This window comes from Podarcis pityusensis (genome assembly GCF_964106645.2).
Source record: "Podarcis pityusensis genome assembly, chromosome: 13".
Taxonomy (NCBI): domain Eukaryota; kingdom Metazoa; phylum Chordata; class Lepidosauria; order Squamata; family Lacertidae; genus Podarcis; species Podarcis pityusensis.
The window spans coordinates 51,013,296-51,036,639 of record NC_138038.1 but is presented as its reverse complement, the minus strand read 5'-3'; the positions used below and the strand labels follow the sequence as shown (position 1 = coordinate 51,036,639).

Genomic DNA, 23,344 nt, shown 5'->3' with positions numbered 1-23,344 from the left:
CGTTCTTAACCTGAAACTGTTCTTAACCTGAAGCACCACTTTAGCTAATGGGGCCTCCTGCTGCTGCCGCACCGCCAGAGCATGATTTCTGTTCTCATCCTGAAGCAAAGTTCTTAACCTGAGGTACTATTTCTGGCTAAGGGACGCGGGTGGCGCTGTGGGTTAAACCACAGAGCCTAGGACTTGCCGATCAGAAGGTCGGCGGTTCGAATCCCCACGACGGGGTGAGCTCCCGTTGCTCGGTCCCTGCTCCTGCCAACCTAGCAGTTTGAAAGCACGTCAAAGTGCAAGTAGATAAATAAGTACCACTGCGGCAGGAAGGTAAACGGCGTTTCTGTGCACTGCTCTGGTTCGCCAGAAGCAGCTTAGTGCTGCTGGCCACATGACCCGGAAGCTGTACGCCGGCTCCCTTGACCAGTAAAGCGAGATGAGCGCCGCAACCCCAGAGTCGGACCTAATGGTGAGGGGCCCCTTTACCTTTACTATTTCTGGGTTAGCGGAGTCTGTAACCTGAAGCGTATGTAACCCGAGGTACCACTGTACAGTCCTACCTCGGGTTACGAACGCTGCGGCTTGCGCGTTTTCAGGTTGCGGACCGCGCTGAACCCAGAAGTACCGGAATGGGTTACTTCCGGGTTTCAGCGCATGCACAGAAGCGCAAAATGACCTCACGTGCATGCGCAGACACAGCGCTTCAGGCTGAGAACGCTGCGGGTTGCAAACGTGCCTTCCGCACGGATCACATTCGCAACCCAAGGTATGACTGTAAAGCCAGTGCCAGGTGAGCCTCTCTGGGCAGAGGAGCCACCACAGAAAAGGCCCCGTTCTCCTGTTGCCACCCTCTGGACCTCTCGTGCAGGGGGCACACAAAGAAGGGGCTTGCGTGATGATCTCAGGGTCGGGGTCGGTCCGTATGGGTCCTTGCAGTATTGCAGTCCTGAGGCATGTCAGGCTTTACGACACCAGCACTTTGAATTGGGCCCGGAAACTCAGCAGCCGGGCCATGATTGCACCTGGAATTTTCCGCCTGCAAGGCAGACGCTCTGCCAACGGGGCTGCGGCCCTGTCCCTAAGACACCTGGAAGACCTGTTCCTTTAAACCTGGCCAGCCCTAGAGCACTTGCAAATCAGGGTGCGCCACGGGCAGTTTTTAAGAGCACACCTGGTGTGCAGCAGAGAGGAGAGCGGCGCTCAGCGTCCCCACTCCTGCCTCCTCCCTCTGTCTCCCGCACCCCTCCGCTTCCCCCACGCTGGGCTCAATTGCCGGGGGTGGGGGTCTTTGGAGAAAGGGCCGGGTGCAGACTGAATGAGCAAACCAATTTGCAGCATGGCTCGAGAGCTCGGAAGCCCTTTTGGCCGTGTACACACCTCTTTCAAAACTCTCAGCAGCGTGGTTGGTTTGGAGCGAAGGTGGCTGCAGATATCCCGGTTGCAGATATCTGCATCACGAATGGGAGGGGTATATTGTCTCTCTGGGGCAGAGGGAGCCCTATGGGAGCCTGGAGGAGGAGGGAGGAGGAGGAGTAAGGCAGACCTGATAACGGAGGCAGCTGTGCGGAATGGAGGGTGTCGGAGCTTGTTGCGTGCCGGACGGCTTCCCCGAAAAGTTCTGCTCCCGGACGGTTTGGTCTGTCTCTGCTTCTTTTCCCCCCGGAAAAGTATCTCTGCTCCTCTTTGCAAACTCCCGGGGCAGGCTTGGGGGCAAGGGTCAGCCCAGATAAGGGCCTTGGCAGCTGGAGGGAGGCAAGGAGGCCTTGGGGTTTGAAGCGCAGGAAAGGGAAGACTCTGAGTGGGACGCAGGGCCCCACAGAACGGGGGCCAAAAGCCATCCCTCCCCTGCCCCAGTGGGCATGGGTTGCCCCTTCCCACGTCCCGTCCAGGAGGCGAAACTTTGCCAGATAGGTAAACGCAATATTGTGCCCTCTTAAGCCCAACGTGGCTGCAGGGGGCGTCCTCTGGTTTGAGGCCGTCACTTTGCACATGGTCTAGGGCACCTTTCTCGTCAAGGGGTGCCACCAACCGGCCTTGACTAATTTGTGGGGTCTCTGCAGGGAGCATGGAGCGGGAATAGAATCGCCCCAGGCTGTTAAAAGAAACCGCAGCGTCAGAGTATCAGGTTTTTCCAGGGAACCTTTCCCAGGCTCAAGGGGCCATATTCCATTCCGGGAGGCCTTCTGAGGGCCACAGGCCCAGTGGTGGATGCACAGGATGCACTCCAGTGAGTGCAGGGCACTAGAGTTTTTTGGGGGGCAGGTAGATAGGTCTGGAGTGGAGGCAACAGGTTTTGTGGCAGAGTTTTATGTTTCCAGTGCTGCAAACTCTTCTTTGGTACACGCATGTATATTTACAATTATACTGCTAGCATCAGTATTTTTTATAAAATAGAATAGATAAATATGATGGGCTTGCTAACTGCTTGAATTCACGAGGCCTCCTGGGATGGTTCACGGGGAAAGGGCTGATCCACCAGTAAGGCGTGCCATTTTAGAGGGGAGTTTTTTGGAAATTTCTTCAGTGAGGGGTCTTTTTGGAGTCTGAGGATTTTAAACTTACTATTATTTCTGGGGCTGGGCAACATTTAGCTTGTTAAGTGTACGTTTGATGAAGAAGTACGTAAAGTCCTTTTGGGAAACTGAAGAATTTTAATTTTACCTTCTAAAAATGCCTAATAATAATAATAATAATTGTAAGTACTTGGCGATCATTTTTATTTATTTTTCTGTAATTTTACTGGCCAAGCGAAACTAAATCATATTAACTGATATATCTTTTGAATTCCCAAGTCACGTAGCAACTTTTTTGCACCCCTCATTTTTGGAATTTGAAAGGCAGACGGAAGGAGCTGTTGCCCCTTGAGGCTGCCCACAGACTCTCCACTGCCCCTTTTCTCTGGGGAGTTTGGGGGTTTGGGCTGGCTGTTCATCAAAATGCGGATGATACCCAGCTCTACCTCTCTTTCAAATCAGAACCAGTGAAGGCGGTGAAGGTCCTGTGTGAGTGCCTGGAGGCGGTTGGAGGATGGATGGCAGCTAACAGATTGAGGTTGAATCCTGACAAGACAGAAGTACTGTTTTTGGGGGACAGGGGGCGGGCAGGTGTGGAGGACTCCCTGGTCCTGAATGGGGCAACTGTGCCCTGGAAGGACCAGGTGCGCAGCCTGGGAGTCATTTTGGACTCACCGCTGTCCATGGAGGCGCAGGTCAATTCTGTGTCCGGGCAGCTGTCTACCAGCTCCATCTAGTACGCAGGATGAGACCCTATCTGCCTGCAGACTGTCTCACCAGAGTGGTGCATGCTCTGGTTATCTCCCGCTTGGACTACTGCAATGTGCTCTACGTGGGGCTACCTTTGAAGGTGACCCGGAAACTACAATTAATCCAGAATGTGGCAGCTAGACTGGTGTCTGGGACTGGCCGCCGGGACCACATAACACCGGTCCTGAGAGATCTGCATTGGCTCCCAGTACGTTTCCGAGCACAATTCAAAGTGTTGGTGCTGACCTTGAAAGCCCTAAACGGCCTCAAAGGCCCAGTAGACCTGAAGGAGCGTCTCCACCCCCATCGTCCAGCCCAGACCCTGAAGTCCAGCTCTGAGGGCCTTCTGGCGGTTCTGGCGGAGTGAAGTTACAGGGAACCAGGCAGAGGGCCTTCTTGGTGGTGGCGCCCTCCCTGTGGAACGCCCTCCCGCCAGATGTGAAGGAAATAAACAACTATCTGACTTTTAGAAGGCGTCTAAGTTTAGGGAAGTTTTTAATGTTTGATGTTGTATCAAAATATTCTGTTGAGAGCCACCCAGAGTGGCTGGGAAAACCCAGCCAGATGGGTGGGGTATAAATAATAAACTATTTTATTACTATTATTATTATTATTATTATTTATTTATTTATTTATTATCCACCGCTGACGCTCCTGCTTCCCTCATCCTTCTTCCAGGCATGCCAAGGTGAAAGGGAAGTTCAAGGAGTCTTACTTGCTGCCCAGCCACTCGGTCAAACCTCAGATCAACGTGGACGAAAAGCTCCCACGGGAAAAGCTCAACCCCCCGACCCCCAGCATATACGTGAGTCCCAGTTTTGCGGGGTGACGGGGAGAGGGCAAGGGAGAATTTTGTTGGGCCTGTCTGAGATGGATGAACTGGGGAGGGGGCGTCGATAAATGGTGCTGCACCAGCACTGGGTTCGAATTCATCGCGACGTACAAGCAACATCACAAGGTTCTATCCCTCATGGCTTCAGAGGGGAGTTAACCTCGTAAAATTCCAGGAGGTCAGAGGGAGCCCGGCATGGCTTTCCTACGGCTGGCAGAAGCTGCACTGGAGCAGCAAGGAGCGACTTGCTGCAATTCCAGCTGCAGAATCCGCCCCTCCGTGGTGCGATTCCCTGAAGTGCATGGGGGTGATGCCCCCTGCATCCACTGATACCCCCCACCCACCTAGGGGTGATCGATGGGTACTTCCAGAGTGGCTGGGTCACCCAGCCCAGGGAGTGGGGCTGAATAGAGTCTGGGGAGGACTGGGGATCTCGGCCGCGAAGGAGGGGCTATGCTTGTTGATCTGTGTCCCCCCCCTCCCCAATTTCCCCCCAAACAGACGTGCTCATTCTACTCCCATCCCACACTCCTTAACCACCTCCTGTTTTTGACTTGGTTTTTTTTTTTTTTTATTACTGTGCAATGGTACCTTGGTTCTCAAGCTTAATCCGTTCCGGAAGTCCGTTCCAAAACCAAAGCGCGTTCCAAAACCAAGGCGCGCTTTCCCATAGAAAGTAATGCAAAACGGATCAATCCGTTCCGGACTTTTAAAAACAACCCCTAAAGGAGCAAGTTAACATGAATTTTGCTATCTAATGAGGCCGTTGATCCATAAAATGAAAGCAATAAACAGTACTGCAGACACTCAATCAATCAGTAGCTGAACTGGGTTCCACACGGTCACAAAAAAAGAGCCGCAAAAACAAAAGTGTAAAATAAATAAGAAAGACAGACAGACCTCAGTGTAACACTCAAAACGGAAGTGTGGCACTCAAAACGGAGCACGTTCGGCTTCCGAAAAAAGTTCGCAAACTGGAACACTTACTTCCGGGTTTGCAGTGTTTGGGTTCTAAGTTGTTTGAGTACCAAGGAGTTTGAGAACCAAGGGACCACTGTACTCTTGATTATTCTTTCTCCTCCTTTTCGCAATGCTTCCAAGGTTACTTTCTCCACGTCAAAGGCAGCTGTTGGCCGTTAGAAATAGATAGATATCGCCCTTCCACACATAATGAGCTCATCACCAACTTCTCTGTTAGGCCATTAAATAAATGCATTTGTTTACTTAATAAACAAGTGAGCCATATTCTTAATCTTGCTACGACAGCATCCACCTTTAGAAAACACCATTCCCCCCTCTTTCTAAACAGCTCTGATCTTTCTCTTTTAGGATGGCCCTTTGACCATAGCAGTGTGTACCCCAAAGAGGACTAGCCTTTTAAATTTAAATGTTAAGGCCGTTCTGCGAGCTCCTTCCTAGTGCCTGCCTATTTATTTGTCGATCGATAGATCAATCAGTTGTTCTGCCTGCCCATTAAGTTGCCTGCATCCCAGAGTCTGTGTCCAGAGGGGAAATATTGCACCCTTTCTCTCCCTTTAATCCCCTAAGGCCTAGGGGGTGTTGCAGTCCCTTTGGGAAACCTTGTCCTCTGCCCTCTCTCGTTCTGCCAGTGGGATCCACCTCCTGGTTCAGTGGCTTCTTGTTCCTTCTTGTCCCTAGATAGGGAGGGAGATAAGGCGCCTGGCTTATTTTCCCTTGCCTGGCCTTGACCCTTGGCTGGAAGCAGCCACACACATCCACTGCAATGCCTTTCCTCTCACCGTTGGCTAATTGAAACCTCGGTGCCTTCAGCCCTCTATCCCGGCCCTATTGTTTGTCCGGGGGATGAAGCTGCCCCAGGCAGCAAAATGTCTTGAGCTGGTCCTGCTTCGTGCAGGTGGGATTTTGCTTAGAGGATTTTGCTTATGAGGAGCAGACTGCGACATCGGCTTCACTCAGCAGTATAGCAGTACCTTCGGTAACGTAATTTCGGGTTGCGAACACGGCAAACCCGAAGGTGTATACTTCCGGGTTTTGTCGTGCACGTATGCGGAGAAGCACTCTTTGCGCATGCGCAGAAGCTCTCTATCGCACCACGTGCATAAGCTGCGCGATAGGATTCGGGGTAAGTACGGACCCCTGGGATGAATTAAGTTCGTATCCAGAGGGTCCACTGTATATTGTTGATGAAACCGCTGCCACTCCTGAGTCCCTCTGCTAGCAACATCCACTGGATGTTTAAATATTCTATTTAAAAATGGGGTAGCAGAGTTTTTAGGGGCTAACCAGGTTGGGATGGCTGGGATAGCAGGCTTGTTGGTTTTTGAATGTCTTAGTAGATTTTTCAATTTTGTTGTTCTGTATGGGACAATGACAATAAAGATTATTGTAGTGTATCGCAAAAAGGGTGGTGCTAGCAGAGGGACTCGGGAGCAGCGCCCGTTTCACCAGCCATATACCACTGAGTGAAGCTACCATTCCGCTCTGCCCTCGTACGACGCAGAGGGAGAAACAAACTGCATTGGCGAGGCGCCGAAACAGCTTGTTCCTCCCTCTGCATCTTTAAACTGCTCAGCGGAGGAGTGTGCAGCTGCCCTCGCCTCAGCCAAGCAGTGAAAGGAGCCCCCAGCCCGGCACTGGCTCCCACAAGCCAGCTGCAGGGTGGGGGCTCCATGAAACGGCTCAACCTTCCTTCCCACCCAGCTGAGCGGGTTGAAACCGCCTCGGCTCTGGAGGTGAGAGCTGGGGCAGTTTCGCCCGGCGCCTCGCGGGCAGAGGCGGATGTGTCGTTTTTTCAACGTCGTGGTATATCGCCAAACCGCGATGTTGGGCTGGCGATACACCGCGGTGTTGGAAAGCTGATATCGCCCAGCCCTAGCGGGTGGGCTTCCCCCTGGCTTGGGGGACCAGAGAGCCCCCCATTGCAAGGGGGCTGTAAGCCCTGTGCTGGGAAGCTTCAGCCCTCTGGGTTGATTCTGAACTACAACTCCCATCAGCCTCCCTCCACCAGCAGGCATGGCTAGCGATGGTGGGAGATGTAGTTCAGCAGCACCTGGCGAGTCAGAGGACTGCTCTCAGCGCTGGATTTCCTGGATCGAGAAAGGAGGGGAGGTAAGGGTCGTCTTGCGAGGCCTCCTCCATCTCTTGGCCCTCTGCCTGCTCTTCCTCCCAGGCCTCTCCCCTTATCTCTTGGGCTCCATCCTTGGGTTAATCAGGTTCTGTCTCCCAGCGCAATGTACCTTTCACCTCCTTTCAACCTTCAGCCGGCCTTTCCTTATCTCGTTCCTCTGGCCCTCTGGAATGCAGGCGCATCCAGCCAGACACCTATTATGACGATCGTCGATTTCATTATTTGAAAATCCGCGTTCCCACACCAAAACACTGTTACTTATCCTTCCCCGCTGTTTTCCTTGGATACTTTGTCCTTGGCTCTCCTGGCTGTTTTGGAGCAAAACTCCCTTCGTTTTCTGTGTGTTCCTTTTAGAGCGCCCGTCCCCTTTTTAATGTGCCTCTCAATTTATGCCCAACTCCTCCTGATTTATTCCGTAGCAAAAAGCTACAGGGTTCTGGGATGACTGAATCAGGCAGTCCAAACCGTGGCCCAATTCTCTCTTGGGTACCGTGGTTCAGAGTCAAGTTTTCCATTGCCTGACCCAGCCTGCCCTTCCGCTGCTTCCTGCGTCTCGAGGTCGCGAAGATCATCCATGCTGCCCCCTCGTTACTCGGGGAATGTCCTCAGCCCCACTTGGGGCACATGCACCCCTCCCCAATGCCAAACTTCCTGGCGCCCAGATTTCTTGGTCCAAAATGAAGCTTCTGGGCTGGGAGTCAGTCCATTTTGAGTCAGTCCACATTCGTCCTTTCTTGGTGGGGCAGCATCTCTTAGGACAAAGTTCTGCTGGTGTCCCCAATCCCATTCTGCTGTGCTTTGAGGTGACATTGCAGAGAGCTGCAGTTTCTGCTTAGCCAGGGTTTAATCCAGTTCCCGTTCACCAATTAGATTCTCTTGCACATCCCCTGTGTGGTCCCGGCCCTCCTGCGTGGAAAGAGGCATTGAAAGAGGTCTTTTCTTTCCCTCCACCTTGATCTTTCTCCAACTCATGGTTCCACTGTCTTTTTAATTCCTCCCTCGATCTTCCATTTTGGTTGTGTTTGGGAATTGGGGGCCATTCCCCAAAAGTCTCTGTCCCTTCCTCCCTCCCCCCTCCCCTCCCTCAACAAGTTGCACCATTAGTTTAACGGCCTTCTGACTGCTCTTAGCTTAGCTCAGCATCCCAGAAGATGAGATTTTTGAAACCCTGGACCTGGAATCTGCCTGGAAACCCAAGGCAATATGGATGCCCAGCTTGGACCGGTGGAGCTCCTTGCTCGCCTTCCGCCCCAGGACGTGTCTCCTCCAAAGAAGACATTTGGGGGGGTGGCTGTTCTCCTCGAGGTTTTCCCCACCTCCAGCACCTCCTTCCTCCCCACACTGTCTCCAGACTGCAAAACGGCCCCCCAGAACCATCTCCTGACATTCTTTGGAGCAAGACTTCCCTGCCTCCCATTTCTTCATCCTAAGGGGCGCTGTTTGGCTACTTTTCTTGATTTTATGGAAAGCAGAGTAAAAGTCTTCCCCCTGGCTGCTATGGAGTGATGGGCTGCACCCTGCAGCTTTTTTGCTCGACTGTTTCCCACACGGAACTGCAACCAGCTCTTTTTATCATCCCGGATTCCTCCCGCAGCTGCACAGATAAGACGGCTTCCTCTGTTCTCTGGGGATTCTTCTCTGGTCTGCTGGGAACCCCACAGTGGAGGGGAGAAAAAAAATTATATCTAAAAGGAGACTCTGAACTCCGCAAACTTTCTGCCCCCTGTGTCCTTCCTGCTCATTCTTAAATGACCTGGAGAACTTAAGGACGTAAGGAAAGCTTGATGGGTCAATTGGGTGGCCCATCAGTAGTCCTGGATCCTGTTCTCACAGTGGCCAACCAGATGCCTCAATCGGAAACCCTCAAGCAGAACTCAGACACAAGAACAACTCTCCCCTCCTGCGGTTTCCAGGAACTGCTATCCAAAACCATCACTGCTTCCGACTGTGGAGGCAGAGCCAAGCCGCTGTGCAATAACCCGTCTTGCAAATGACTCCCAAAGTGCTCAGTGGAGACCACCGTTGACCAATGAAAGAGCACCCACCACTGGATCTAAGGGCGGGGGGAGTTTCTGGTTGAAGATGGGGGATGCTGGAGCAACATTAGTCTAACCTGGGGGCGGGGAACCGTGCAGACTTAGGCCCAGTGGCCTGGACTAGGCTGTTCTGTTGATCCTTAGCAGTGGGTTTATCTGAGTGGACCTCTGGTCCAAACTAGGAGAGGCTGCCGTGTTGTTGTTGTTGTTCTGCTGTCGCTGTTTCTGGGGGTGCCTTAGGCTTTTGCTTTTGGGGGGTGGGGGGTGGGGACCCAAACTGGCATCTTGGCCTCTAACGGGCCTCCTCTTTCCTCTTCAGTTGGAGAGCAAGCGGGACGCTTTCTCTCCGGTCCTCCTGCAGTTCTGCACTGATCCCAAGAACCCCATCACCGTCATCCGGGGCCTGGCCGGATCCCTCCGCCTCAGTGAGTATCCCGCCCTCTGTGGGTTTGGGGGTGGGGGCCCAAGAGCGCCTGGGTCAGAGGCTGAGGCTCTGCGGAGGGGAGCCGGAGTTGGAAGTGGAGGCTTCTGGGCCTGGGAGAAGGAAGGATGCACAAAGAATCGTAGAGTCGGAAGGGACCCCAGGGGTCATCTAGTCCAACCCCCTGCAATGCAGGACTCGTTTGCTCAACAAGGCATTCTACCATTGTACTGTGGAGAGTGTATTAACTTATGGTCTGTGTGTTGGGAGCTGCACGGTCAGGGGAAAACCAATACTGTCCAGGGTTGTAAAGACTGCGGAGAGAATAATTGGGTGCACTCTTCTTGGATCAAATCTATGCTTCCAGGTGCCATAAGAAAGCTGCAGAGATAGCGCAGGATAGTGCGCACCCCAGAAATGATCTCTTTCAGCTTCTGCCTTCTGGAAGAAGGGACAGGGTTATAAAGACTAGGACTAGCTGCCAGTTTTTATCCAAATGCGATTTTGGTTTTCAACGCAGTGCTTGCCGATTAGAAGGTCGGCGGTTCGAATCCCCGCAACGGGGTGAGCTCTCGTTGCTCGGTCCCTGCTCCTGCCAACCTAGCAGTTCGAAAGCACCTCAAAGTGCAAGTAGATAAAGAGGTACCACTCTGGCGGGAAGGTAAACAGCGTTTCTGTGCGCTGCTCTGGTTTTGCCAGAAGCGGCTTAGTCGTGCTGGCCACATGACCCGGAAAAACTGTCTGCGGAAGCAGACAAATACCGGCTCCCTTGGCCTGTAAAGCGATATGAGTGCCGCAACCCCAGAGTCGACCACGACTGGACCTAATGGTCAGGGGTCCCTTTACCTTTACCTTTAAGGTAGTCTCTGTGGGAGTATATTGTATTTAATTATGGGGTATCAGAGTTTTTAGGGGGTTAACCAGGCTGGGATAGCTGGGATAGCAGGCTTGTTGGTTTTTGAATGTCTGATGTAGATTTTTTCAATTTCGTTGTTCTGTGTGAGACTGACCATAAAGATTATTGTATCGTATTGAGGGGTCACGAGTCTTGTGCTCTCCCAATGGAGAAGCGTGTGTTTGCTTCTGCAGCGTTGTGTAGGTTCAATCGCACTATACATGCATTTAACTTGCACAATTTCAACCACGCGTGCTTGGAGGCTGGCTGGTTGAAATTCCACAAGGTGAATGCAAGCATTTGCAGAGGGTTGGACCCTTCCCACTCATATGATTCTAAGTCGGGGAGCTTAAAAGCTCTTTCTGCGCTGCTTAAAGCGGGAGGACCTGGTGAGGAGAGAAGTCTTCAGCTCTCCACCTTGCTTTCTGGGCCTGCCTGCCCCACCAACCACAGAACAGGGTATGCAGGGTTTTTGTGTATCCATGGAAGTCTCAGGACTGAACCCCCATGCAGGATGTGACCGTACTGTATTTGAAATCAGAGGCTTTGGGGTCAGACAGATTTTTTAGCAGGTAGTGTGTACATTCGTACATCGAAAGTCGAACAGAATCCGTTCCGGAAGTCCGTTCGACTTCCAAAACATTCGGAAACCCAAGCACGGCTTCTGAAACTCCTGCAGCCAATCAGAAGCCTCGTCGGGTGTTCGGGTTCCAAAATTAGTTCTCAAACCGGAACAGTCGCTTCCGGGTTTGCAGTGTTCAGGAGCCAAAACGTTCAAGATCTAAGCTGTTCGAAAACCAAGGTACGACTGTACTTCTAATGAAAAGACGTCCACAAAATGGAATGTGTGATCTTGGTGAGGCAGTGAGTATCTTGGTGAGCCCTTGCAATCTGGTTGTTCAGGAGCAGGGGGCTTTTTCCTTGTGGGGGGCAGCGAAAAGAAAAAGAGGTCACGATTCCCAGAGGTCTTGCCTTGGGTTAGGCAGCCCCAAACCGGGCACCTCCCAGGTGTTTTTGCCTCCGACTCCCAGTCAAAAACACCTGGAAGGCACCAGGCTGGGGAAGCCTGGAGAGGGGTGGGCTTTGCTCCATAAACATGCCAGCAAACAGGGAGGGGCAGAATTCTCTCGAAGCTCCGCCATGACACCTGCTCCCCCCTCAGACCTAGGCCTGTTCAGCACAAAGACGTTGGTGGACGCGAGCGGGGAGCACGCCGTCGAGGTCCGCACGCAGGTCCAGCAGCCCTCAGACGAAAACTGGGACCTCTCCGGGACAAAGCAGGTGTGGCCTTGCGAGAGCAGCCGCTCGCACACCACCATCGCCAAATACGCTCAGTACCAAGCGGCCTCCTTCCAGGAGTCCCTTCAGGTGAGAAGGCGGCAGGTGGGGCCATCTCTCGGAGCCGTTATCCACACCCCTAATGGCAGGGCCGGCCCAAGGCATTTTGCCGCTTGAGGCAAAGCGGAAAGGAGTGTCTGCCCCCTTGCTGCTGCTACCCGAGGCGACCGATGGCGGCCCAGGGAAGCCCCAGAGGCTAAAGGGTGGGCCGGCCCTCTCCTTAGGGAGATGGCGCAAGCCACCCTTTGGGCTGGGGAGGGTTCTCCACATTCCTGCAGTGTTAAGGTTGGCGGGTGAAGGTCTTTTTCTTCTCACTGGGTGACTGAGCTTGAATGCCTCTTCCTGGGTGGGGTGGGGTTTTTGGGGGGTGGCGGCAAGGATTCCCAATCTGACCTTTCTGTCTGTTGAGGCAGGAAGACAAGGAGACGGACGACGAGGAAGCAGATGAGCCTGACAGCACCACTGAGGCGGCCCCAAGGTAGGAGGCCTCATCCTTCCTTACCTTGCTTTGCGTTTCCAGTGGTATTTGCTGTTTTTGTTCATTTCCGGGAGCGGGGGTCGGATTTCTGCTGGAGGAACGGCTTTGCAACAGTTTAAAACTGAATGCAAATAAAAGAGGGTGTGAGTTGCAGGGCGGGGTCTGCCAGGCAGCTGTACCCCCAAAATGATTTAATCGGGTCACGTCATCCAGCGCCCTGCAATGCTTTATGAGTGAATTTTGAAGACTGAGCGGTACAGAAGGCAGAGAGGGGGTTTTACACTTTTGGGAAGGGGCAGTTCGTAGGTAAATTACTATTATTTCTTTGGGCCCGGATGGAGGGCAATTCTTCCCCCATCTCTCTTCTCTGCACCTCCTGCATCATAACTCTTCCTTTCTGCCTTTTGCAGCAACCCGGACCAGAAACCGCACCAGATTATCAAGTTTGGGACCAACATTGACCTCTCGGATGCCAAACGGTGAGAATTGCCACTTTGCTCTTTAACTGCCTCCAACTCCACCCCCGCCTTTTCACTGTGAAAGGCCAGGGTTGTTTTTCCTTGTGTCTTTTGATTGCAAGAAAATGAGGGTTGTGATTTTATGGAATTGTGGAACCATAGATTCTTTGGGCCCAACGTGGGGCTCGAACTCACAAGTCTGAGATTAAAAGTCTTGTGCTCTCTCAGTGACCTTGTTTTTTTGTGGCTTGTTGCTGCCCCTCTGTGGCCATAATTTGTCATTGCAGGCAGGAGACTTAATATTGCTCATTGCTGCCCCTCTGGCCATAATTTGTCACTGCAGACATGAGAGCCTTGCTTGTTGCTGCCCCTCTGTGGCTATAATTGGTCATTGCAGACATTAGACCATTGCTCTTTGCTTGCCCCTCTGTGGCCATAATTTGTCATTGCAGGTAGGAGACTTAATATTGCTCGTTGCTGCCCTTCTGTGGCCATAATTTGTCATTGCAAGCAGGAGACTTAATATTGCTCATTGCTGCCCCTCTGGCCATAATTTGTCATTGCAGACATGAGAGCCTTGCTTGTTGCTGCCCCTCTGTGGCCATAATTTGTCATTGCAGACATGAGAGCCTTGCTTGTTGCTGCCCTTCTGTGGCCATAATTTGTCATTGCAGGCAGGAGACTTAATATTGCTCGTTGCTGCCCCACTGTGGCCATAATTTGTCATTGCAGACATGAGAGCACTGCTCTTTGCTGCCCCTCTGTGGCCATAATTTTCCATTGCGGCCAGGAGACTTAACATTGCTCGTTGCTGCCCCTCTGTGGCCATAATTTGTCATTACAAGCTGGAGACTTAACATTGCTCGTTGCTGCCCCTCTGTGGCATATTTTGTCATTGCAGGCAGGAGACTTAATATTTCTCAGTGCTGCCCCTCTGTAGCCATGCCCTGGAATTATTTCCCCCCTCTATTGTGATGCTCCATGCTGCCTCCCTGTGGCTGTATTTTGCCATTGCATTGTATGCCACCTTCTCACCTTGACAGAGCTCTTTGCTTTCCATCCAGTGGTCATAACTGGTCACTGCAGGTGAAGCTCTCTACCACACCCCCCAGTCTCCACCCCAACCCCATTATTATTATTATTATTATTTGGTTTTTGTCACTAGAAGGAAACCTGATTGCTTCTCAGTGCTGCCCCCAAGTGGACAACAAGACGTGCAAGATGTGTTTTCGTTTTAAAAGGGAGGTGGAGAGCAGCGAATAAATGCAAAAAATCAGTAAACGAATACATATCAATGTTATGATAAATATTTAGAAAGTAGTTTCCCAAAAACTAATCTTAATAGCTGTTGAATTGTGGAAGGGCCACCTATTTCATCCCCCTGCGATGCAGGAATCGCAGCTGACCGCTCTCTCCTAATATGCATCACAGGTGGAAACCGCAGTTGCAGGAGCTTCTCAAGTTGCCAGCTTTCATGCGGGTCACGTCGACGGGCAACATGCTGAGTCACGTGGGGCACACCATCCTGGGCATGAACACGGTGCAGCTGTACATGAAAGTGCCTGGAAGCCGCACACCAGGTAAGGCCACAAGCTGCGGCGATAGCCGCTGGCTGGGTTGTTTGATTGATTGAGTGGTTTTATTTAGAGTATCTCTACCCCCCCCCCCTTCTTCAGCCGGAAAAGGTCTGCAGAGCACCTAACATATAGCCCAAGGCAGTAGGGAACAAGGCAGCCGCTGCCTGCAGGCTTACGATCGGGGGTGGGGGGCACACAACACACAGGAGGAAAGGGATGGGGAGGAAAGAGGGAAACCAAAACTCCGGTCCAGTTTCTGAACGGTCAGCTTCTACCCTAGTTCAGGGGTGCGAGCAAGTTTTCTGCTTCCCACCTCTCCAGCAGAGGCAATCTGACAGCATGGCTGCCCCCAGATAATTATGAACGCATACAGTGAGAGGCATTAGCTTGCTTTTGCCAGGTAATCTCATTTATATTAGGTCCAATTTGGGACAAACAAACTCTTATCTGCTCATCAACAAAAAGATGCCTTTCTCTTTTCCGATCTTTCATACTTGAAAACCACAACAATATTGTCCTCGGTATCTATTTCTTGCTCTCATTTTGAAAATACCGTATTTTTTGCTCTATAAGACTCACTAAAAAGTAAGGGGAAATGTGTGTGCGTCTTATGGAGCGAATGCAGGCTGCGCAGCTATCCCAGAAGCCAGAACAGCAAGAGGGATTGCTGCTTTCACTGCGCAGCGATCCCTCTTGCTGTTCTGGCTTCTGAGATTCAGAATATTTTTTTTCTTGTTTTCTTCCTCCAAAAACTAGGTGCGTCTTGTGGTCTGGTGCGTCTTATAGAGCAAAAAATACAGTATATCCATAATTTGCAAATAAGCAAAAATAGTTTTGTTTTGACACTGAAATGTGTAGGATTGTCCTCAAATCTTCCTGCCGCACTTGCCATCCACTAATGCCAGACCCTTTGAGAACCTCTGCTATAACTTGTGTCCTGTCCCCCCCCCCCCCCCAACTTCCAGGGCACCAGGAGAACAACAACTTCTGTTCCGTGAACATCAACATTGGGCCGGGAGATTGCGAGTGGTTTGCTGTCCACGAGCATTACTGGCAGGACATCAGCGCCTTCTGTGACAGGTGAGGGTCATGTCCCTGCTGCTGTATAAATGTCACATATGCGTATGCAAGATGGAGAGCTCGCTGGTACCAGGGTTTCCTGGTGGGTTTTTGAGCAAGCGCCATTGGTGTGCCCCACCCCCCCGGTCACTTATCTTCCCCAGATAACCCCTACCACCTCAAGAGGCACACAGAGGGAAAGCACACACACAAAAACAAACAAACACAAAACAAAAAAACAGGCACACTTTGCTTTTGGGAACTGAACAGAAGTCAGATCCAGTAAAATTAAGCTGAAAACTTGAAGAGGAAGTGGGAAAGGAAGCCGTTCTTGCAACTTCCTTCTTCAACTCTATGGTGTGTTCAGGGGAGAAAAAGGTAACCTGTGTCCAGGGCAGCTGTTTATCAGCTCCATCTGGTACGCAGGATGAGACCCTCCCTGCCCGCTGTCTGTCTCGCCAAAGTGGTACATGCTCTGGTTATCTCTCGCTTGGACTACTGCAATGCGCTCTATGTGGGGCTACCTTTGAAGGCGACCCGGAAACTACAACTAATCCAAAATGCGGCAGCCAGACTGGTGACTGGGAGCGGCTGCTGAGACCATATAACACCGGTCTTGAAAGACCTCCATTGGCTCCCAGTATGTTTCCGAGTACAATTCAAAGTGTTGGTGCTGACCTTTAAAGCCCTAAACGGCCTCGGTCCAGTATACCTGAAGGAGCGTCTCCACCCCCATCGTTCTGCCCGGACACTGAGGTCCAGCTCCGAGGGCCTTCTGGCGGTTCCCTCGCTGCAAGAAGCCAAGTTACAGGGAACTAGGCAGAGGGCCTTCTCAGTAGTGGCACCCTCCCTGTGGAATGCCCTCCCTTCAGATGTCAAAGAGATAAACAACTACCTGACATTTAGAAGACATCTGAAGGGAAGTTTTTAATGTGTGACATTTTAATGTATTTTTAATCTTTGTTGGAATGCCCTCCCACCAGATGTCAAAGAGAAAAACAACTACCAAACTTTTAGAAGACATCTAAAGGCAGCCCTGTTTAGGGAAGCTTTTAACGTTTAATAGATTATTGTATTTTAGTGTTTTGTTGGAAGTGGCTGGGGAAACCCAGCCAGATGGGCGGGGTATAAATAAATTATTATTATTATTATTATTATTATTATTATTATTACCCCTCTTGCCATCTCATGACCCAAGAGTCAGTGTGGGTGGGTGGCCAGAGGCTTTGTGGGTCCCAGGAGAATACCTTGAGGATGCTGTTGCACCCATGGGTGCCAGGTTTGTGGACCCCTGCCCTAAGGGGATGATTTGGGGGGTCGGTTCCTGGGATCGGGGGCACGAGAGGTGCTGCTGCACTGCTTTGCCCACTTCCGTGGGACCATCATAGGGGAACGTATTAAGTCTTTCCGGGTGGTTTCCCCCTTTCCTCGTCACCCCAACGCCCGCTTTCCCGCAGGCACGGTGTCGACTACCTGACCGGCTCGTGGTGGCCCATCCTCGAGGACCTTTACCAGTCCAACATCCCCGTCTACCGCTTCATCCAGCGCCCCGGAGATCTCGTGTGGATCAACGCCGGCACGGTGCATTGGGTTCAGGCCACCGGGTGGTGTAATAACATCGCCTGGAACGTCGGCCCCCTGACAGGTAACTTAGCCGGATGGCCGAGGTCCCTAAAAGCGGGGCGGGAGGAGGAGGAGTTGAAAAGGGGATCCCGGAGCCCCACCAGTGCCCCACACTCTATAAAGGGCAGGGTCATGTCCTGCTTCCAGGATTCTATTACAGTGGTGCCTCGGTTTCAGAACAGTCCTGATTCCGTTTACAAACTCCGCAAAAGCGGAAGTAGTGTCCTGGTTTGCGAACTTTACCTCGGTCTAAGAATGGAATCCAAACGGTGGGAGGGCACCGGCGGCGGGAGGTTCCATGACGCGATCCTCTCCTTGCCTGGAGGGGCGTCCTCTTCCTGCCCCCCTGACCTCTTCCTTTTCCCTTCCAGCTTACCAGTACCAGCTGGCCCTTGAGCGCTACGAATGGAACGAGGTGAAGAACGTCAAGTCCATTGTGCCCATGATCCACGTCTCCTGGAACGTGGCCCGCACCGTCAAGATCAGTGACCCCGACTTGTACAAAATGATCAAGTGAGGAGGGCTTTTGCTTCTGGCCCCCCCCCCCGCAACTCCTCCAACCTTTCCTGGCCGTGTCCCTCCTGCTTTTGCATCTGTTCCTTGGGCAGTTCCTTGCACTTCCTCAAGTGCACAAAAGTCTCTTGGTTGGGGACCAGATAGAAGGGGCCCTCAGTGGGAAGGGCCCTCTGCTGAAATGATGAGGACCCCAGCCTCATTTTGGTTGCAAGTGGGGTCTCCATCATTTGGTGGGGGGGGTGATGGGAGGCCTCTTGTGCCCTTAGCACAGATGTGGGGGACATTTCACCCTCCAGATGTTGTTGGATGTTGGCTCAGCAATACCTGGGGGGCCAGGGGTCCCGTCTCCCTCCCCCTGCCCCGTTTCAACAGCTGTGAAAAACACAGGAAGTAAGTGTGTGTGTGTGTAATCTATAGAACAGATAAACAGGCAATACGTTACCGTATGTTCCAAAGATTTTTTTTTTAAATTAACATATGCTAGAAATGTTGCATTATAAATAAGAGAAGCAGTCTTAGGCATTTTATCCCCTGTGCTGGAAAAGGAGTCGAAGTTTGTCTGGGAAAACAAACACGGATTTTGCAATAGCAGCTGATGATGGTGTTGGCATCCGTCTGTCTCAACAGACAATGGAGTGCACTTCCGGGGGTGAAGTCCAAACCGCTGTGTTAGTAGCAGCACCAAAGTGATCTCCCCGGGGCACCAGCCTGGCTAGTGTGTAACCGTGTGTGGACGTCCTGGGCTGCCCAAATTATGTTCCAGCTCAGCGAGGAAGGGCTGCCTCCCCCACAAAAAACATTTATTATGGGAAAGGCAATTCACAGTCAACAAATGATATTTTACACTTGCATTTAGGCAGGGAAAGGTTCACTTTGACAAAATGTTTACGTAATGTGAATCGATAGGATGTAGAGTTTGTGTGTTGTTTCTTTTTTTAAAAAAAACTTTTTTAAAAATTGTATTTCTTTATTAAATTTGTATACCACCCTTCACCCACAAATCTCAGTGCTGCTCACAACATAAAGATACAATATTAAAACACAAAATACATGATAGAAACAAGGAAAAAGAAACATGAATTTGAGGGGGTTATTTTTTTGGGGGGGGGGGGGGAAATCAAGGCTTGAGGCTCTTCCCACCCTGAGCTCTTTCTGTCCTTCCTTCCTTTAAGCTAAGAAAAAGGCTCTTCAATTTTTTGAGCTTCCAGTAGTTTTGGGCTAGTGACAGAGCTCAGCCCCGCACCCCCAAATGGCCTGAGTCCCTGCCCGGATGTGTCATTTTCCGTCCCTCTTGTTTCTTCTGTGGCTACTGTTTAAATACAGATGCGATGTTTACTGCGCAGGTAAAAGCACCAAAACCGTGCAGTTTCTAATATGTGCCGCCTTAACATGCATTGACCTTCGGGGGGCAATGCGAGATGCAATTAAATTAACAGAATCCCTTAGGGGGGTTTTGCCCGCCCCACATCGATGCGTTGGCTGCTTCATCCGTCCCTGTGGAGAGGTGCATCCGGCCGCATCCTGACCCCTGCCCTCTTCTCCCGCTTGCAGGCACTGTCTGATGCAGTCGATCAAGCACTGCCAGGTGCAGAGAGAGAGCCTCGTCCGGTCCGGCAAGAAGATCGCCTACCAGGGCCGCGTGAAGGACGAGCCGGCCTACTACTGCAACGAATGCGACGTAAGCTTTCCGGCTGCTCTCGCTTTTCTCTTTCCCGCCACAGTGGCAACTCCACGGGAGTGAGGCTCCGTCCCTCTCTCAACCTCGCTTTCCTCCAGGGCGCTGCCCCTTCTCCACAGGTCCGCCACAGCGCCAGCAACGCAGGTGGCGCTCCCTGCTCCGAGACAGCGCCAGTCCTGGTGCACCCACCCCCCAGAATAAACCCCAGTTGACTGGGGCTTCCATGTCCGGCCCTCTCTGCAGTTCTGACTGTGGGGATGAGGTTTGCCTTCCGCATTCACGCTCTCTGAAAGTTGACCCCCACGGAAGTGGCCATCTTTCCGTCCTCGGCGATCCATTTGCTCCAAGCTCTTGGGCAGAGAGCGGCCGGCAGGTCCTCCTAGCCTGTGACAGACTCCGTTCCCCCCGCCACAGACTTTTTATTTTTTGGAAAACAGTCCTTTCCCCCTTCCACTGAAAGGGCCTGGCAGGGTTTCCTAGGCCTTTGTGGTGTGAACAGTGTTTGATGAGGCCTGCTTGTCTTTAAAATACCTCCTGTACCCAACTCCAGTTTGAGGCTCCCATGCCTCCTTCATTCCTGACGGCCCCCGAGAAGCCATAAAGGGGATTAGGAAGGTCGAAACAGTGAGTATGAAACGCGTGTCTTAAAAAAAGCTGTGGTGAAAAAGAAGCCTCCGGAAGGATCAGCAGCGTATTGTGAAGTCGGACCTCGCGGCTCTCCAAAACTTCACCTCAAGAGTCTCAAACTAAGAAGCCTCGCCCAAGCCCCCGTAAGGCTTGCAGTAGATCACCATGATGAAAACGGGAGGAAAATATAATTTTATATCTGCCCTCTCTGAAAGGAAGACCCCGATGGAGGAAGCTGGACCCCAAGCAGAGTTCTGGTGGCTGCACCTCATTAAGTGTCATCGTGCAGAGATAGGAAAGGTTTGGGAAACGGCGACCAAAACGATTTAAGGAACTGGAGTATTTCCCCTATGGGGCTTCTTAGCTTACCAAAAAGGTTAAATAGGTGTATAAAACGATGCCTGGTGCAGCTTAGGGACCAGAGAGTGAAGTTGATCCTTGGAAGATTCGGGATGGATAGAAGAAAGAACATGCTTTAAGGGCATCCTGTGGAACTCCCTGCTGGAAGTCTCCGGAAGAGGATGAGACAAATTCGTGGGAGATGAGGCTCTCAGCGGCTACTCACCTCGATGGCTGTGCTCTTATCTCTATTGTCTGAGGGAACATGGCTCCTAGCTGCCGGGAATTGCAGGGAGGGATAGGATGCTAGGCTAAATGGGCCTGATCCAGCCGCAAAGCTCCACTGAGGTTTTTGAAGGACCTCGTCCTGAGGTCTCGGGGTAGTCTGAGAGACAGCGCAGCTCAAGCAGCGAAGAAGGAATGTCTGCTGTGCAGTCTCCTTAAGGCAGGGTCAAAAGTGAGGTGCCAACCCGACTGAAGCCAGGAAGCCGCCGTGAATTTGGGTGGAGGAGACTGCAGCCCCTGCAGTTTCTCCTCAGCCATGGAGCCAGGACTCAGCTGCAGTGACTTGGGATAAAAGAAGCCACAGAATCACAGAACGGTAGAGTTGGAGGGGACCCACACGGTCATCTAGTCTGACCCCCCGGAAGTGGAAAGGAAGCAGGGCTTGTTGTCGGCCGAGCCTCACAGGGAAAGGGGAAGTCAGCCAAGCAAGGGCTTGTGTCAAGAAACGCCTGAGATGCAGGAAGGAAGCCTCTGTTTCCAGAGTCACACCCATCTCAAGACAGAATCCTGTGGTTGACCTTCATTGCCCCATCACAAGGGTCCCTATCCTGGAGTCCTGGCGGGTGATGCAGGGGAAAGCATCCCTTGAAGATGCCAAGATTTGGGGATCCCTCCCTGTCGCTCAGGCGAGGCTGGATCAACGCCTTCTCTTCCAGAGTAACCCGCTGCAAGATTCACTGGAGAAGGACACTCAGCAATAGGTTGCGTTTCAGGCATGTGTCGCGTCAGCCAAGTGCGCAGAGCTCGGTTTTTATTTATTTATGTTGGTGGAGAAGAAATAAAACTGCTTCCCCCTCGGTTCTGTGTCGGCGTCGTGCTTCTTTGGGTCCCACACTTCTGCCCCTCTTCCCAGCCAGAAAGCCTCACCCCGTGGCAGAAGAAAGCGGCCGCAAGCTTTGTGTTTTGCTCTCTTCTTTCGCCGCAGCAGCTCCTTTTGCCCGCCTTGAGCCACGGCTGACGTTCTCTGCCAGTGGCGGGCATGCGCTTGGGCAACCCCCTCCTCCCGCCCTTTCCGGAAGGGTTTTAACCAGTAAACACAAAAGGCTTGCCCTTCTCGGTGCTCCCCCATACTGTCGTTTGCCTCGAGTGTGACTGCAGTGCTGAGTGGGGCGGCTGGGAGAGATCCCTGCTTATTAAACGCTAGAAACCATGGCAGGCTGGCATTTATGCTTTATTTTATTTTAATTTTTTGGAGGGGTGGCCGTTGTTAACTGCTAACAAAAGTGGAAGGCAGGCTTGGAAAACTCTTTTCCCAAAAAAGGTGCATTGATTATGTCAGGGAGGTATTTAAAGGAAGAGCAGAACTTATTGGTTTGGATTTTGGGATACAGGAGGAGGTGATCTGCCATGCAATTAAAAGGGATCTAGTAGCTGAGGGCGTGGGGAGCAGACCTGGGTGAAATTTGGAGGGGTTTTAGGTGGGGTTGAGCAACCAGGCCTCTTGGAGCCTCAGGGGGCTAATCTGCTTACAGCTGTGATTAGAGGCAGAGGTGGGAAGGAAAGCCTTTAACTTGCTTTCCTCCCAGTGCACCCTTACCCAGCACAGGTTGACAAGGAGGGTAGAGGCAAAGGCCACGTCCCGTTGCCACAGTCGCTGATTCCCCGTGTGCTCCCCGCAGGTGGAGGTCTTCAACATCCTTTTCGTGACGAGCGAAAACGGGGGCAAAAACACGTACCTGGTGCACTGTGAGGCCTGCGCCCGCAAGAGGAGCTCCTCTCTCCACGGCGTGGTGGTGCTTGAGCAATACAAGACGGAAGAACTGATACACATCTATGACAGCTTCACCCTGGTGAGTATATGTCTGGGGAAGTAGGAGAGGCAGGCCCCACGGGATCGCAGGTTTGGTAAAGCAAAGAGGAGGGTGCCGCCTAGTGGCAGACAAGGGAAACGTCACCAAGGCTCTTCAAGGCACTTCAGAGCTGTTCAATCAACTCTAGTGTCCTCCCAAAGTGGCTCTCTGAGGATTATTGATTGTTATTATGAATTATATTTAACAGATCTGTAAGATGAAAACTGGATAAAACACAAAAACCCAGTTTCTGTTAGCAGGAGAAAGAATCAGGATTCTAGGTGACTGTAACAGATTGGAGACCTGGACCCAAACTAGCAAAATGCCTGTCGACAGGGACAAATGTCAGGTTCCTCAGTTAGGCAGGAATAACCAGATGCACAAACTTAGGGTGGATGTGAGGGACACCTGGCGTGACAGCAGCGCTTTTGTGAAAAGCATATAGGCGTATGAGCTTACCACAGTTTTAACACGACTCAGCAGCAGCAAAAGCAGGTCATGGGATTCTGGGCTGCATTAACAGGTCAAGGGAATAATAATAATAATAATAATAATAATAATAATAATAATAATTTGTTATTTGTACCCCGCCCATCTGGCTGGGTTTCCCCAGCCACTCTGGGCAGCTTCCAACAAAGATTAAAATACATTAAAATGTCACACATTAAAAACTTCCCTTCAGATGTCTTCTAAATGTCAGGTAGTTGTTTATCTCTTTGACATCTGCTGGGAGGGCGTTCCACAGGGAGGGCGCCACTACTGAGAAGGCCCTCTGCCTGGTTCCCTGTAACCTCACTTCTCGCAGTGAGGGAACCGCCAGAAGGCCCTTGGCGCTGGACCTCAGTGTCTGGGCAGAATGATGGGGGTGGAGGTATACTGGGCCTTCAGGTATACTGGGCCTTTGAGGCTGTTTAGGGCTTTAAAGGTCAGCACTTTGAATTGTGCTCGGAAACGTACTGGGAGCCAATGTAGGTCTTTCAGGACTGGTGTTATATGGTCCCGGCGGCCACTCCCAGTCACCAGCCTAGC

At 51.7% G+C, this 23,344-nt stretch overlaps 1 protein-coding gene across 7 annotated transcripts in view; it reads left to right on the top strand.

The window, feature by feature from the left end:
* Positions 1-23,344, top strand: part of KDM6B (lysine demethylase 6B) — a 93,964-nt gene that overhangs the window by 67,376 nt on the left and 3,244 nt on the right. For all 7 annotated transcript variants that reach the window (XM_080979592.1, XM_080979597.1, XM_080979591.1 and 4 more), the window contains 11 exons: positions 3,933-4,059; positions 9,551-9,656; positions 11,710-11,915; positions 12,299-12,363; positions 12,774-12,842; positions 14,253-14,401; positions 15,364-15,478; positions 16,915-17,102; positions 17,452-17,593; positions 19,148-19,274; positions 22,145-22,315. In XM_080979592.1, coding sequence (XP_080835718.1) covers positions 3,933-4,059; positions 9,551-9,656; positions 11,710-11,915; positions 12,299-12,363; positions 12,774-12,842; positions 14,253-14,401; positions 15,364-15,478; positions 16,915-17,102; positions 17,452-17,593; positions 19,148-19,274; positions 22,145-22,315 — 1,465 coding nt within the window. The remainder of the gene's footprint in view (positions 1-3,932; positions 4,060-9,550; positions 9,657-11,709; positions 11,916-12,298; positions 12,364-12,773; positions 12,843-14,252; positions 14,402-15,363; positions 15,479-16,914; positions 17,103-17,451; positions 17,594-19,147; positions 19,275-22,144; positions 22,316-23,344) is intronic.